The following is an 18,085-nucleotide window of genomic DNA, read 5'->3' on the forward strand; positions in this document are numbered from 1 at the left end:
AAATAGTTCTGGAGTCTACAGTATATGCAACAAAATTAACTGGAATATGCTCCAATAAAACTAGGGATTGGAACCTGCAAATTCTTTTTGAAGCTTGACCTTGCTGACTATCACTGTGGGAACCCACAAGCAAACTATTTTTGTTGAAATACATAATTTGAGAAGAATGTTCTTCAAGTGCATCTTAATTCAAACCAGCCTATAAGACTCGTCCAATTTCAATATTCCTGGTCTTTTTCCAATATTATTTCAAGGAATTGCAAATAACTGCATCTTTTAGTAGTATTGGTGAGAAATTCCCACAAAATATATTGTCTTCTAAGATGTATATTCATTCAAGATATCAATATGCAATAGCAGTATCTTATATCCTTCTTAGAGAGAGCATGTTATGGATATGTGATGATCATGATATTTCATTTTCACCATGTTGAAATGCAATAATAATACTTTCCCAAAGAGGACAATATAACAGATATATTATGATAATGTTATATAAGCATGTTTGCTACATATATTGAGGAAACCTATTATAGTCAAGCTGGTAATTGTTTCTTTTTATAGAATCTAATTAAAAAAAATTAAATCATTAATTATAGGCATCGGAGGACAAAGATTTCTGTGTCCATTTTATTTGGTATAACAATTTTATCCATCTATCATGTAATTCCTAGTAGGCCATATTTTTAATAGTTTCCATCAAGAGTAGAATGCATCTTCACTGTCTTTAACACCACCAAAGACAATTTTGTTGTGAATCTTAAAATACTCTAAACAGACATGATCTTAATTTTAATCTTGAATTTTACTTCTCAGTTTCATGGTATTATATAACCTAGTTGAGCATGCTGTGTCCAAAGCATTGTGCTTGTCAACTTGGGTGATGAAACATTGTTTAGATGGCTCCATAAGATCTTGATGGATTGGCAAAATTCTTTTGTGATATATCTTTATCTTTTAGATGAGTCCTGCAGGGGTATCTTGTCTTAATGAAGCTGTGAGTTTTTGTGAGCATTAAAGGTTTAAACCGATGGTTCTCTTTAGCTTTTATTAGTTTTCATACATTTTTAGCTTATAGGAATTAAGTTGTGAGCCTGGTAGACATCAAAATTTCCAACTGGTGGCTCCCTTTAGCTTTTTGTAGTCGTCCATTTTCTCTGTCACTAGTTAGTTATATAGCCTCTGGTCGTATATTCCATGTTGCTGTTAGTCATTAAGTTCTTAATGCTGCATTAACTTCTTGTTATTGTTTGTTACACAAAGTTCACTTAAAGCCTATTTCTATTTCATGATGCTAACACCTGTACAATCATGTCCAATTTACCTACTTTGACCAATTTCTAGTTGAACATTAAAGAATGTATTCATTAATGAAAGCCATGCCAAAGACGGTATTGATTAGTAAATAATATATGAAATATACAATTATCCTTATGCTATTACTCATTGAAGGTACATTCTGAATGGGTGCATTGATTTGACAGGATGCAGCATCCCTCTGCATATCTATATTGAAGGGAAAGTTTGAAAGGCAAGTCTTTATGGGTTGCGACAATCATCCTCTATCCAGGTACACCATTGAGAACAAATAAGGTTTAATATTTTAAAAAGGGGATGAAAAAATATATATTAGAGCAACATGGAGCTTTCTTGTGACATAATTGAAACTCTGTACTGTATGCTGGTTTGCACAATTGTAAATCTGCATTCTTTTGACAATTGTTTTAGGTATAGTACTATAACTGTCCAACTCTTGTTTCATTTTCATGTTCCTCAGCTATTTTATTATTAGAATACTGTATTATTTAGTTAATGTCCTTTTTCTTTGGTTCTAGCTATGTGGTTGAGATAATATTAATGCTATATCATAATATTATTTATCTTTCAGTAGGAAAAAAACTAGTAAATGCCAAAACAGAATATTTTAAAAGTTCTCCATTGTAGAACTCACTTGAACATAGGTGTAAGTCATGATTACCAAAATTGTGTTAAAAAAAGGTTATATTGTGTTCTAGAAATGTTATTGGAAAATGGTACTTGACAAACTTTGGGAAACTGAACAAAATCAATGAAATTACATAAATGAAAGTTATTTTGATTGATGTGTGGATGCTTATGTAATGTCCCCAAAATTTAGTGCTTATTTCAATTTTATTCAGCTCAGTGTCCCACTTTGTTTGTGGCGAACCTTTTAGAGATCATTCAGGACACTTTGATTCACACTTACTATCTTTAGTAAGTCACTTGGATGTTTTGCTCATACTTACAATTTATAGTAAGTTATTGAGGTGATCAGTTGCTATCATATCTATATTTGTAAAGTGGATGGAGTATTCCCATGAGTCCATATTGACAATTATCATGGGTTTAATGATTTAAGTTAAATTATTGAAGTTAAATCAGGTTTAACTATTAATAATATTCAATCAAGCTGATCTTCAATAGTATCCATTATATCTAATGACTTTATGATATGATGAATTAAAGGGGTTTAAAGAGTATTTAAGTTATTTTTATAAAGTGACTTTATAAAATTACAAGATAAAGTCATTTTAATAAATAAAGTTCTTCAGCTTGTTCAAGAAGTGACTTCATAAGGAGGAATTAAAAGCTAAGGATGATTTATCCCGCATTGAGCATGGAGGTTCACTTGGACTTTGAGGAATCCTTATAAATGAATCTTGTCTTCCTTCAAGAGCATGTTACGAGATTATTTCATTGAAGTTATTTCTCTTGTTGCTGAGATACAGTGACTGGATTATTCTAGGGATTTCCCCTTGGAACTAAGAAGGTTTGGACAAAAACCTACTTCTTCCATGATTAGTGAATTCATACAGACTGATGGAACTCTATTTTTTTTTATGCTTCCAATTGTACATATTTTCATTATGGACTAGTCATCAGACAACTAGTGTGGTGAAGTAAACAGACAGATGTTGAGAATCTTTTGGATGATGATGGGAGTGCCCCTTGTTGTTACAAACCATAATCTGCTGTTGCAAGAAAAGGTTTCCAAATTTTGATAGAACTTGCAGGGCCTTTTCTGAACGTTACAGTCATTTCAGCAACAGGGGAACTAGTTAGAAACAGGATATCTCCTGCATTGTTTTCCTTTAGGCTGTAATGGTATCTTTTCCAAGAATAAGGATTGTGACGAAAAGAATGGTACTCTGAAGCATTGGTTCTTGAAGTTTCAACAATGCATGATCTAGTGGGTTAACATCAGCAAAGGACTCCATTACCAGCAGTCAAGGTTTCAGTTTAGCAGTAATAGAGAGAAAGGAGGGCACTTTCCTTGTGGCATTTGGAAGTTATAACAGAGAATATTTAAATAGGGTTGAAGTATTAATCATCTTGCTGTCTGAAGAAAATGAACAGAGTTGTGGGATTATGCAAAGAAGTCAGAACCTAGGAAAATCGCCTTGTCAAGCAAAGAAGTCAGAACCTAGGAAAATCGCCTTGTCAAGCACAACATTTGATGACTGTGAAATTGATAGAAGACTGGCATCTGGTTTCTGTGGAGATCTCTATTGTGGTTTATGTTTTAATCAGAATATTGCAATTAAGGTCCTTAGGTCAAAACTTCTTAATGAAGCTCTTGAGCAGGAATGTATTTGGGAAATAATGACTTCACAGCATGTTAAACGCAAGAATGCTGTCAATTCATTGAGGCTTGCACAAAACACCTCATATATTTATAATCACAGAATATAGGTTTGGTGGGAGTTTTTATGATTATCTACACAGGCAAGAGGATACCCTGCAGTTGCTAACATGTGATGACTATGCAATGTCCGAAATTATGGTTTAGATTTTATGAGTTTGAAGACAACCATTTTAAAGCCTTCATAACCTTGGCACATAAAATCATGCTTGCATCTGGAATCTGATTATTCTAAAGTGAAAAAACTGGTGACAAACTGCAACTTCCTTTATTGGAGAAAAGAAAATGATGTCTACATGGTTTTCTATGGTGTATCCTCAAGAACAAAAAGCTCCATGGCTGCAATATTTAGTCAGTGCATTCTGTGATGGACTGAGTGTGCTTAAAGATGTTAATGTCGATGATATATCTGTTGATTCTTATGAAACTGAGATAGGAAGTTCTCTAACTAATGAAATTATAGAGCCTCTCTGCAGAGATATTGAAACTGATCTCTGTCTCCATGTACACTCAGCAAATATGAAAGGATCTGTGAATGTGAATCCTACAAAGACAGGTAATCGTGATTTATCATGCCATGGCTCCTCATAACTGGAAGACATTTTTTGAAATGAAACACCTTGCAGAACAGAAATGTGGGCTGCAGTTAGATGATATTCACCTACCTGGACAAACTTTGGAGCAGGGTGTTGACTTTCTTCACATAATGCATAATATTCATGTATTCATAGCTTCATACACTTACAATATGAACACACAGGTCTTTATAGAGAAAGTTTCGAATGCTCTGAATTGGAAAAATCTAAATACCATTAGTGTTAAACATGTTGCGAATTCTATTTGTACACATGGGACAGGAATTATAAGCACCACTGTGAATTTCGCATACCAGTTCCTTGCTAGAAAGTTCATCTCTTTCTCACAGTTTCTGTTGGATGACTGTATCAAATTGCTTTTGATTAAAGAATATCAGTTCTGCAAAGAAAATAAAGGGAAGGCAAACGAATATCCTTATGATCGAGCAGAAAAAATGACTAAGGAAATTAGGAAAATGGACTTGGGAGATGATGGCATAAGTTTTCTTCATCAATTTCGACATCTTATTTCTGAAATGGGTAATGCCCTTGGTTTTGTTTGAATGGTGCGGATGTGTGTGAGAAACCTGGAAGCTTATGTGAATGTGTTTTGGAAAAGGCTCTTGGATGAAACTTGCATTTTCATAGCATACTGAGATCCCTCGCATTCCTCATTTTGGCATTGCGTGTAGGATAAGTCACAGGCAGAAATAGCAATTGTGTGTTTTGTCGGGGCATCAAAGTTTCAGTATTATTATTATTATTTTTTTTGATGAATAGTCCTTTTCAATTAATAAAATTTACTAAGATTACAATTCACAAAAAAGGGGCGGGGGGATACAAGATCACCCCGTGAATGAGTTCACACGGCCGAAGCCCGAAAAAACATGGCCTCAGCTGGAAACTATTAACTATTCATCAAAAAAAAAAAAAAAAACTTTTAACAACCTCAGGCTGCCAAGGCAGTACCAGCAGAGGGAGGAGGATCATCTTTATCAGGAAATCCCCACGCATTAGTGGTATTGTGGGGCGGACTGGGAACAGTCCAGCCATCAGCAGCATTAGTAGGATTTGGGGTAGTCGCAGTCTCCGCATCCTTCTTGTCTGGCTGCGGAGGAGAAATTGCCAAGGCCAGCCGAGGAAACTTGCCAGAGTGCGCCCGTCCACAGGGAGGAGCCGGGGACCGGCCAGAAGCCCGCCTAGGGGGAGGAGCCGGGGACCAGCCAGAACCACCACGCGGTGGGGAAGCGGAGTGGCGCCTCCAACCGCCATGTCCACCTCTGGGAGAGCGGTGGCGAGGACCCTGGGAGCGTGGCGTGTGTGAATGGCGGCTAGAGGACTGGCGTCGGGAATGGCGACCGCGAGACGAAGAGGCATCGGTCGAGGCATCCGAAGGCACTCTGGCAATGGTGCATGGAGCATTGCCCCAATGATTTAACAATTCCTGTAAGTGGGCAACTTTCAGGGCAACTTTATTAGCTTGCACCTGTATCTGCATAATGACATTGTTACAAATGCATGCCTTAGTGTACATTGCAATGTTAACATCCAAAAAATTGTGAGTCAATAAAATTGCATTCCTATCTTTCCATAGAGAAAACAAAATTTCCATCCTAAAGGTATGCCAAATCTGGGAGAACTTTCGAGGAATTTTGGGGGAATCACCCAGCAGGATCATGTGCCATGAAAAGGTTTGGGCCTGAAAGGCTTGAAAAAATCATGAATCCAGTGCCAATAATTCTGAGCACGCTTGCGAAACCAAAAAATATGCAAAAAGGACTCAGGTTGGCCATAGAAGGGGCATCTGGGATCAGGAAACCCAATGTGCTTGAGCCGAGGCCCCAGGGGAAGACCTTGGAAGGCAAGGCACCAAGCAAAGTGGGCAATCTTAGGTTCTGTAATGGCACTCCAAATGGTGTCGAAATGTTTTCTCCATTGAGAAAGCGAAGATTGCAAATGCCACCGTTGATTAAGTGTGTCCACCATTGGAAGCTGGGGCGAAAGCCATCTGTACCCCATATTGGGCTTATAATTGGTAAATGGAGTGGCAGGATACCACTTCCAATCATATCACCAAGGACGAATAGACTGAATCCCCACTTTATGAAGTGCACAGGGATGGAAGACAACAAAAGGTCATAAGTTTGGCGATCGGAACGAACAAGGCGGTATTGAACTTGCATATCCTCCCATGACCTGAAATTCATGGTGACTCTTGAAAAAATATCCTTGGTAGTGCGGATGCCACGTTTAAAGAAACGTAGAGCACTGGCACCTTGAGTCTTGGCAAGAGGAGTACCTTGGACGACAAACAGGGGAGACCACCAAATGTTCTGTTGATTTAAGGATAGCCCATTGCGAAACTCATCACTAGCCCAACGAAGCCAAGGCTTAACAACTTCCCAGGCTTTCCAGATGCTCTTTATAACAAAAGAGCCCTGTATGACCACTGGTTCACGCATAGTGAGAAGGGTCTGAAAACCAATCCCCTTCCACGCCGGTTTGTTAACAGGGAAGCCAAAAGAAATGCAATGCCTTACAAGTATCTTCTAGGCTTCATCTCCAGAAATAGCTCTGATAATCCATTTAGCACAGAGGGCAAGGCCCTGCTTCCGAGTGGAAAGTAGGCCGAGACCCCCAGATTCCCTTGGGAGACAATAGAAATCCCAAGCAACTCTGTGAAAACTATGATGGTCAGAACCAGAGGCCCAAAGAAAATCTCTGAGCAAACGTTCTAGTTTGAGATAGGAAGCTTTGGAGGGAGCCCAACAGGAAGAATTGTACACATGGGTGGCAGCCAGAATCTTAGAACAAATCTGGAATTTACCAGCAAGAGAAAGCGGCTTAGTGATCCAATAATCAAGTCTTTTACTAATCTTTATAAGCACAACATTCCAAAGTTCCACAGGGGAAGCCTGGAAAGCAAAGGAAATGCCAAGAAAGCTGAAGATTTCTCCATGAGTAACCCATTTCCATTGGAACTCGCTGAGCCAAGGTGGAGCTGGCAAGAAAGACTGGCGGTAATAGAGTGTTTTATGCCATTGAATGGCAGAGCCAGAGGCTTGACAAAAAGTGTCCAGACAATTTAAAGCATTTTTTATGTTTTCTTCATCTTCAAGAAGAGTAAGAAAAGAATCATCAGCAAAATGACCATTGACTCATTGGGAGGAAGAATCAGGCAAGGAAATGCCACGGACCAGTCTTGAAGACACAGAGTGAGCAAGTAAATAACCAAAACCTTCAGTAGCAAGGACATAAAGCGCTCGAGCTAGCGGACAACCTTGCCTGATGGAGTGAAAAAGTCCAAAAGCTTCAGATTGCGAATTATTGATGGTGATGCAAGCATTAGCATCACCAAAGAGCATCTCAACAGACTGAAGGAAATTGGGACCAAAACCCAGAGCCTGAAGCATAGCCAAAATGAAAGGCCATTCAATGCGATCATAGGCTTTAGCAAAATCTATCTTTAAAAAGATAGCCTGCTGCTTGGACTTACGGGCCCATTCCATACCTTCCCAGACAACAATGATGTTGTCAAGAGTATATCTGAATTTGATGAAGCCAGTTTGTTCAGGCCGCACAATTAAAGAAAGCATATGGCGGATTTTGAGAGAGAGCGCCTTGGCAATGATCTTATAAGACACATTCAGGAGGGTGATGGGCCTCCAGTTGCATATGTCCTCAGGATCACTAGCTTTAGGTATGAATTTAATATTGCCTTTATTTATGATTGCTCCTAAGCTTTTAGAATGATATGTTTCAAGATAGATTTTGTGCAGATCAGGACCAATTTGCTCCCAAAGATGTTTGTAAAATTCACAGGGAAATCCATCACAGCCAGGGGATTTGTCATCCACCATGGAGTAAACTACCTCTTTTAGATCTTGGAGGGAAAGAAGTTGCTCATAGAAAGCGCGTTGCTCAACTGCGAGGCGGTTTGGAGTAGCAGCGATACACTTTCTGAGAGCCTCCTCCTGAGCAACCGAATTGCCCTGCGAAGCAAAGACGTTCTCATAGTGAAGAACAAATGCTTGTAGGATGTCGGGCAGACTGGAAAGAACATCAGTTCCCTGTTTTATCTTTTTAATCCCAACATTGGTATGACAGGCTCGAAGAGCCTGGAAGAACTCCTTCGAGGCTTTGTCGCCAACCTCCAACCAGTGGAGACGGGCTTTGATTTGGGCCCCTCGGGCAGCATAGTTATCAGCAATTTGCTTATCATGGCGAAGCTTGGCAAGCTGAATTTGTAAATCCACATCAAAGGGGTTGAATGTGAGAGCTTCAGAGGCTTTTTTGAGGGCAAGGGTGTTGGCTTCATAAGACCGTTTTATGAAGATTGCCAGCTGACGCCTGTAGATGCGCAAAAATCAAGCCGTTCTAGTAATGGCGTCATTCCACCATTGAATCCAACCTTGATGGGAATGCGGATGTGGCTCCAAATTCCAGACACGTTAGATGTGGGAGATGGTGGAAGCATGCAACAGCATAGACGTGTTGAGGAAGAATTGAGACTTGACTACTTTGGGGACAGCTGTTTGCCAAGAAATGCCAAAATAAATGGGATAGTGGTCTGACAACGTCACATCTGTCAGGTAAATGATGATCTTCAGAAAAGGAGAAAAAAGATTGTGCCGAGATCATAGCACGATCAAGACGTTTCAATATGCGGTCAGGACCTGCTCGAAAATTGGACCAAGTGTGCCAGGCCCCACTATCATGGCGGCGGTTTGTATTGGGATCAAAAAGGCCCAATTTATGACACATGTAAAACTAGGCTTCTCTTTCCCCAGCTGTCCAACGGAAAGGCAGAATGCCATCTTTGTCAGAGGCCACTTCAACCATATTGAAGTCCCCACACAGGACCCAAGTAGCTGGCGGCAAGTTGTCAGCAAGCCAAACCCACATTTGTGCCCTTTCCACAGCATTATTGGAGGCATAAACATTAATGACCCCAAAAGAATGATCATTAATGGAAAGCAAAAGCCAAATAATACGGTGTGTAGGGTCAGAATCGTGCGAGATAATAGCAGAATGAAGGTGAGGTGACAGGAGAGTAACTACACCACCTCGGCCAGCTTCATGCTGAGAAGAAAACATAACGCTATCCTGCCAAATGATGTGGCATGCAGCAGAAAGCATGAAACCAGAAATCTTAACTTCTTGCAGGCAAAGAAAATCTAAATTCTGTAATAACCCTCCTCGAATCTACCCTCAAAAAAATGCTGATGAAAGCTCAAGGAATTTCATCAAACAATTCACATGCAAGGGACGTATGACTGATATAGTATTTCAGCTAGCTTCAAATGACTTTTTCTTCAACTTGCATCAATGAGAATCTTGTGCTAGAAGACTACAATGGACTACACAATGACCTAACATGAGTGTGCTACTAATTTTGACAATATTCAGTGCATATATATGATCTAAGCATGAGAAATGAACACCTACAGCCAACTGACATTTTTACAAACAGTTGGTATGCAAACTAACTAGCTGATAAATAATGATATTAAATTGCTTAAATGACATCAGTAACTATTATCTTCTTAATTGCAATGAAAATTACAATGCTCATGGAATATGGCCAAGACTTTGGCATTTACATGGATTACAAAATGATAATGCTGGTATAATGCACACTTACAGCTGAAAGCTTATAACACCCTAAAAAACAATACTAACAAAAGAACCTGGTTGTAGATGGCTGTAATAATTTCCTTCAATGTTGCCTCTTCTGCTTGCTTTTTACGAACTACTTTTTCGGCCTGCTTTTTCGATTCCGCTTTTTTGGACTGCTTTTTTGTATCTGCTTTTTCGGATTGCTACTATGTTGAATCTCAAGACCATATCTTTCAATGGTGTCAAGATTTCCAGCTTGAAGGGATTTCGTTCTTCAAATTATTGAGACATAATCTCCAGAAAATTCCCCAATTTCTTTGATATTTCCAAGCCTGCATAAAAGAAGCTCTTCTATTTCTTTTATAGTGTTCTCACAAGAGCTCCATCCTTCGTTTTCTCAATGTGGGATAAAACATAACTCCCTTTATGTAACTTATGTCTCCAATGTGTTATAAATTAAAGGGGACTCTTTTAATTTAAATATTTTCCACAAACTATAGTCTATGCATTAATAAAGTTAAATATTTAAATTTAACTTTATAAAATAGCTTTATCAATGCATAACAAATCTTATCAATGATAAACAAGTCTTTTTGTCGATTTTAAACAATTACCATCGACATATCGTTGCCACTGGATATCTGCCCATGCCCAAGATGACTTACTATAAATAGTAAGTATGCCCAAAGTTGCCTCAAAACCCCTCAGAAAGACCTGCAACTGAAACTATCTAGGCCAAATGGCCTCTAAGTCCCTTTAATGTCCTGGTTAGCCTACGGGACCGTGGGGAAATAGGCTAACGACAACATCATGCTATGAATGCTAAAAAAGGGGACATTACAGTCCGCCCTTCCCAAAATTGCTTGTTCCCAAGCAATGGTCGAACAACAACCCAATCAATACACCTGGATCCCAAATGTAGTCATGAACTATATTGCTGTCAGTCAACATAGGCTCCTACAACAACCTTTGAAAATTAACCAAGAGGAATCCATAATCAAATTGGCGGATACAACTCACCCAAACTCCAAAGTCAGAAACCCATGAGAAACAAGCTCTCGAAATATCAGAACCCAACTAGAGTAGATAACCCAAACTGCCAACATAGTAAATACCATCAACACATCCCACTAGCCTATGTGGAATGTACAATACAATTCTGCAACAACGATGAATACTCCCGCATGAAACTGCACCAAATACAGAGAATCCACACACTGCACACCTACTGCAATTATCACAACTCTGTAGATCACCGGTCACTGTCTCATAACCATAACACCCATGCACTGCTGATGGTGAATAGTCATTACATGGCAGATAGCAAAAACAAGAGCCCAGACCAAACTTGTTTGCCATCAACTCCTCAACAGATGGATCAAAAGAAAACCGATGAACATATCCTATAGTATAATGCCGGTAAAAAGAACCAATCTCAATCAAAGACTCATCTTGTAGACGTGATACAACCAACTGTGACTGATCATTAGCTAAGTCAGAGGATGATATAGCCAAGAGTGCAGAATCAACAACATCACTAGTCTCTGTGCCCTCCAAGTCAAACATATCACAATGCTCAGCTGCAGCACCCAACTCAGTTGAACCTGCCTCTAGTGGAAACGGACCAAATATGTCAATACTAGTGTCGTGGATAGATATATCTTCATCTCCACTACCTCTATCAACCTCGACCATGGACATTTGCGGATCACCAGACACCACAGTCCCTGATTGTACAGAATCTGGTAAAGATTGAAGTCGCTCTAACTCCATGGTCACCTTAGCCAAATGAAACTGTGACTCCTCGAAAGCCAACTGTGTACTCTCAAGAATCTCAGAAGTCACCTCGAGCTGCTGAGTAAGCTCACTCACCTCATCTTCCTTGGCCAATAATGCATCGTATACTGTACTCCCCCACTCCATAAGATAATCTCTGTCGGCTACCAACTGCATATAATTTTGTCTTAGAATTCAGATAGCCTCCCATAAAGAGTGGATTTCTGTCAAGGAAAGATAATTTCCTCCTTGTTCATCACTAGTAGGAGAACTACATCCATAAACTGCTAACAACTGATGAGCAGCATCAAAATGCTCGCAAGCGATAGAAATGTCTCGCTCGCCAACTCTCAGCTGACTAGACATATGATTGTGCCGACTGGTCGAACTCCTATACTCTATCCGTAGTACACTGTCCAAAGGAGTAACCTCGGAATATCTATCATCTGTAATACTCAGATCCTGGGACTCTTCTGTAAACTCTGTCATATCTGAGAGATCATCAACCCATTCCACCAAGAATGGTTGACTGGATATATGAACAATGCCCAACACAGGTGTGTAAAAACTAATTCCAGCATCAAACAAGTTGTTGGCATGGATGAGAACTACACCTTGCAAACTACTAATCAAGTCCATGATGGTGCAACAGATACTACTACCAAGGAATGATAGATATCTTTGGTCAAAACGATCCCAAGTACTAAGATAAGGATCCCAACATCTAATCCGTGAACGGAAACTAGCTGGCAATTCAAGTAAACTTCTCACTTGAGTAATGTGAACAATACCAACTGACTTCACGCACCTGTCTACAATCTCTGAATCCGGAGTGTGAATGCTAGACATACTCATATCATCATCATGTGACCTGACTATAAAAGAAAACTGAGTCCTTGCTATACGCGCTAACTCCCGAACTAAACTCACCTCAAGACAAAGCTCATCCACATGTCTCTCAGAATCCTGGAGAGCCAACCGAGTACACACCAAGGAATTTCGAGTATCCTCCAGCTCATGAAAAAGTCGGTCAACCTCCTTCTCCTCCTTCACTGCATCTTCCTTGATCTGTTGTAAGTCGTCACAAGAAGAACCTGTTGTGACTCCTTTCTGTCTCTCCTGCAGTTGAATCATCCAAATGTGATTCTCAATCAATCCATGTATCCTATCATGATGAGATAAAGCCGTGATAATATTCTTGTCCCTTGTCTTTAGCTGGCTTGCCAAACCAAGTAAGGAGCTACTAGCCTCTATCTCATGTGAAGAAGCATCCAACTGTGCCTGATACTCATTTTCTGCAAAGTCCTAAATGCTCACTTTCTGATCAACTGTACTATCCTCAAACATGACGGTATCCTCAACTGCTGTAACTTCATCCAGCCCAACTGTACTGGAATCACTATCTGTGTCAATTGCACAATCCAGTGTGCCTATGATATCACCTTCTGGCTCAACCTGCACGTCTGTAAACCCTTCTACCTGTGAAGATGATGCAAATAAACCATTACTTGAAGATGTGCTAATGTCTCTCTGTATTGAATCAGCATGTCTGTTAAACTCCTCATACAAGTTTTTGCTTGTCATAGGGAAGGTACGATCCTTAGGCCTATCAAAACGTTCAATCAGTCTCTCCTTAAACTCCACATAGGAGGTAATGTGTGCATGACCCATAGTGACCATACCATGATGCCACCACTCGTGTGCTAACCCATCCAGGTGAATTGCTGCATACTTAATAGCTTCTTCCTCAGGCATAGGGTTCATTTGAAAATATGTGTCAAGCTTTTGAACCCAAGCTCTTGTTGTAGACTTCCCCGAGCCATCATAATATGGTAACTGAAGTTTCCCTACTTTCTTTCGTAGCTCATAGCTCTGGTTCCTGTCATGTCCACTTGGCATATGCTTCATCCGCACATCTATATACTCCCTAAAGGTGATTGCAGCAATAAAATTTGGACCTCCAGCTTCCCAATCTCTCCTTAGCTGGTCTTGTATATCAGTGATCTGGGGCTCTGGTACGGGCTGCTCTGGAGCTCTAGGAGGAAATATGGGAATCATGGGCCGCGAACTCACTGTCGTAGTTTGCTGGGGTGCATGACCAAAATTGTTCCCAACTTGTTCGCCTCCATTATGTGCCCCATCCTGATTATTACCATTCTGATTATTTCCTCCACCCACATTAGCATTCAACCCCATTTGACAAGCCATCATCTGCATCATAAGCTCAAATCTCTGACTCTGTTCTTGTGCTCTTTGCTCTGTTGATCGCTGTCCCTGTGCTAAGGTGTTTAATAATTGTAAGAATCTTTCCTTTCCTTGATCTGGACCGACATTCATTTTGTCAAACATTTTTCTCTCTATTTGGCTATTCCAAATTTCCTATAAGACCTCCACAGGATGGCAGGACTTATAGCTCTGATACCACTGTAATAACTCCAATAGGTTATAACTTCTTCAAACACCAAAAATCTTTATACTTCAGTTGTTTGACATTTCGTCAAACACTTTGCAAGCAAGCTCTGATACCACTGTAATAACCCTCCTCGAATCTGCCCTCAAAAAAATGCTGATGAAAGCTCAAGGAATTTCATCAAACAATTCACATGCAAGGGACGTATGACTGATATAGTATTTCAGCTAGCTTCAAATGACTTTTTCTTCAACTTGCATCAATGAGAATCTTGTGCTAGAAGACTAAAATGGACTACACAATGACCTAACATGAGTGTGCTACTAATTTTGACAATATTCAGTGCATATATATGATCTAAGCATGAGAAATGAACACTTACAGCCAACTGGCATTTTTACGAACAGTTGGTATGCAAACTAATTAGCTGATAAATAATGATATTAAATTGCTTAAATGACACCAGCAACTATTATCTTCTTAAATGCAATGAAAATTACAATGCTCATGAAATATGGCCAAGACTTTGGCATTTACATGGATTACAAAATGATAATGCTGGTATAATGCACACTTACAGCTGAAAGCTTATAACACCCTAAAAAATAATACCAACAAAGAACGTGGTTGTAGATGGTTGTAATAATTTCCTTCAATGTTGCCTCTTCTGCTTGCTTTTTTCGAACTACTTTTTCGGCTTGCTTTTTCGGTTCCGCTTTTTCAAACTGCTTTTTCGTATCTGCTTTTTCGGATTGCTACTATGTTGAATCTCAAGACCATATCTTTCAATGGCGTCAAAATTTCCAACTTGAAGGGATTTCGTCTTTCAAACTATTGAGACATAATCTCCAGAAAATTTCCCAATTTCTTTGATATTTCCAAGCCTGCATAAAAGAAGCTCTTCCATTTCTTTTATAGTGTTCTCACAAGAGCTCCATCCTTCATTTTCTCAATGTGGGATAAAACATAACTCCTTTTATGTAACTTATGTCTCCAATGTGTTATAAAATAAAGGGGACTCTTTTAATTTAAATATTTCCCACAAACTATAGTCTATGCATTAATAAAGTTAAATATTTAAATTTAACTTTATAAAATAGCTTTATCAATGCATAACAAATTTTATCAATGATAAACAAGTCTTCTTGTTGATTTTAAACAATTACCATCGACATATCGTTGCCACTGGATGTCTGCCCATGCCCAAAATGACTTACTATAAATAGTAAGTATGCCCAAAGTTGCCTCAAAAGCCCTCAGAAAGACCTGCAACTGAAACTATCTAGGCCAAATGGCCTCTAAGTCCCTTTAATGTCCTGGTTAGCCTACGGGATTGTGGGGAAATAGGCTAACAACAACATCATGCTATGAATGCTAAAAAAGGGGACATTACAAATTCCCAAGTCTATGACGGGTATCCTGGACATTGAACTTTCTGAAGAGGTCTGTAAGACCTCGAACATTCCATGAGAGGAAGTTCATGAGAACTCTTCCATATCATCCTCATCCTCCAGAGAGGAGTAGCTATTCTGCAAAAAGGTAGAAACCGGGTGGAAGTCAGACGGGAAATCCTCTAGACTTACAGCTTGCCATTTTACCCTTGATATCTTCGCACGTCCAGGAGGACTGCGAGAACGCCTTGTTACTAGTGCTACTATGGAAGAGACTGCAAGGGTAGTACGAGCCTTAGCCAAGGACGAGGCCTTGGCGGCCGCCTTGATCCCCTGCGAACCAATAGGGTTTGAAACCTCCGAAACCGGAACAAGTGCAATGGAAGCCACTGGCATCTCCACGCTAGCAGGTGTTGACACTTATGTGGAAGCAGGAGGAATCGCGGTAACCGCCGCATAAGATGGCTTAGGGGCCAAGGGATTCAAGGCAGGCTTGCCCTTGTGCCCAACAGTAACCCATTCTTCTTTTTTTCCTTCGGCATGTTTGACAGGTGCCGCTTTAGGCTGGGGTTTGACTCTAGGCGTAACCAAATGGCAATCCCTGAGCTTGTGTTCCGCAGACTGGCACCTATAACAGGTGTAAGGTAGGTTCAAGTAAAGCACCTTTTGTGAGAAGGTTTGAGCTCCAATCTGGATTTCTACAGAATCCTTGAGATCTTTGGAAAGATCAACTTCAATGCAAACACGTCGCTGAGGGCGAGCATTAAAAAATTTCTCAGGCTCCTTGGTAACAACTCTGCCAAGAGCTTGGGAAATAGACTCAATAAAAGGCCAGCAGGGCAAGGGTAGACCTGGGAATTCAACCCATACAGGAACCCTAAGCTTTTTATCATCCGAGACAGTGAAGTCTCGGGACCATTTTTGAAAAACAAGCAGAGAGGAATGCATAGACCAAGGGCCATTGGTAAAAACCGCATCTGCTTGTGACGGGTTAGCAAAGTGAAATAAAAAGAAACCTTTGGTAAGGTTTTGCACAGCGTCAATGCGGACTCCATGAGGTGTCCAGCATTTGTTGACCCATTCTCTAAGCATAGCTTCAGGAGGAGTCCTACCAACAAAATACCCTATCAAGGTATGTTGTTCTAACCAGTCACATGCAGCATCAAATTCTTGCAAAGGAAGGATAATATTAGGATTACCTCGTGGAAAACCTTCGGGACAAACTTGCGCGGGCATTTGTTCGGTGGCGGCGCCATGGTAGTCCGAAGCAGCAGCGTGAATACCAGAAACAACTGGTTCACCGCTGGCCGGAGCCATTATATCCTAACCTAAAGCTCCCGCAGTAAATGCGGTATGACAAGTGCCGACAGAAGGGGAGTGCAGGTGAAGGGCCGTATGCAAAAAAAATTGAAAGTTCGCATGTAGCAAGAAAACCCTACCAGAGCTCCTATTGTCCTTATCGGATCCAGTAGTTTATTTTCATTAACAAAACATGAGACAATCCAACTTTTTGATGGTTATCCAATCGAAATTATATTTCTGTTTTTTGTTAGGTTATGCTTAAGTATTATGAAGTGGTGTGTTGTTTTAGCAGGCACCTTTTCATCTTCTATAGGTACAAGGCGTACGAAATGGCTTGGATACAATACACACAATGCATGTTATGTTCTCTGCAATATTTTTTTGAAGTATTCATATTATCAAATTTCTTCAAAAGGAAATTGTTGAAATATTGAGCAAAGCAATTGGAGACTGAAGATTGTTGAGCGTAAAAGTTGTCTGTGATTGAGTTGTATTGAATAGAGCATCATCAAATTTGAATTTCTTCAGTACAAGCTATCCAACAATAAAATTAGTAAGAATTTTATGTGTTTTAGAGTTAGTAGGTGTATAACTTGTCCTTTATGATTTTGATGATTATTTGTTTATAATTTAATATTCTGATAAGTATATTGAATTGTTTGTTGCTTTTCAGATTTGATAAATACAAATATTGCAAGATATAAGCTTTCCTTTATTTGTATTTGTTGTGTCCACATAAAGGTTAAATCATGGCAAACTAGTCTGAATATGCAAAGGTGTAATAATTCGTGGCATCATAATAATTAAGTTATTAACAAATATAATATCATCAATTTCATTAAGTTGTATATAAGAAATATACGTTTGATTCTATTATCCATTAAAATTTGGCACTGATCATTAATCTGTTCATGATTTTCAACCCATATGCTGGCAATTCTTTAACTTTTTCTTTTGAAGAGATTGAATCTTATTTGTAATAGTAATTTGTTTTTTCTTTCAGCAACACACAAATCTTAATAAAGTAATCAAAGTTTGAAGATAAATAGTTATTAATCACAATCCATAAAGTTTCCTTGACACTTGCCAGTTGAGGAGTTTGTTTTTATGTTATAATCCGCTATAAATCTTGGATCTGAGTTTTGTCATCCAGGAGTTGGGTAAACAGGCCTTGGTCTAGTGGAATCAAAAGCGCAGAGGATTTGAATCAATCTTGTCAAGTTGGCCAAAATCAGTTAGATACCCAGCATCGAGTAGGCAAGGCTCATAGGTTTCTAACTAGGGATTTTGAAAACCAACAGATTGGCGACTCTGCTGGGGAAGTCGCAAGTAAGATTTTCTTACTCCA

At 39.5% G+C, this 18,085-nt stretch overlaps 1 protein-coding gene across 3 annotated transcripts in view; it reads left to right on the forward strand.

Annotated features, from left to right (window-relative positions):
* Window positions 1-18,085, forward strand: part of LOC149540503 (uncharacterized) — a 206,344-nt gene that overhangs the window by 141,557 nt on the left and 46,702 nt on the right. For all 3 annotated transcript variants that reach the window (XM_089801601.1, XM_089801603.1, XM_089801602.1), the window contains one exon: window positions 1,485-1,570. In XM_089801601.1, the coding sequence (XP_089657727.1) occupies window positions 1,485-1,570 (86 nt within the window). The remainder of the gene's footprint in view (window positions 1-1,484; window positions 1,571-18,085) is intronic.

Source organism: Cupressus sempervirens, chromosome 9 (genome assembly GCF_028749045.1).
Source record: "Cupressus sempervirens isolate cs-2001-9-10 chromosome 9, ASM2874904v1, whole genome shotgun sequence".
Lineage (NCBI taxonomy): Eukaryota > Viridiplantae > Streptophyta > Pinopsida > Cupressales > Cupressaceae > Cupressus > Cupressus sempervirens.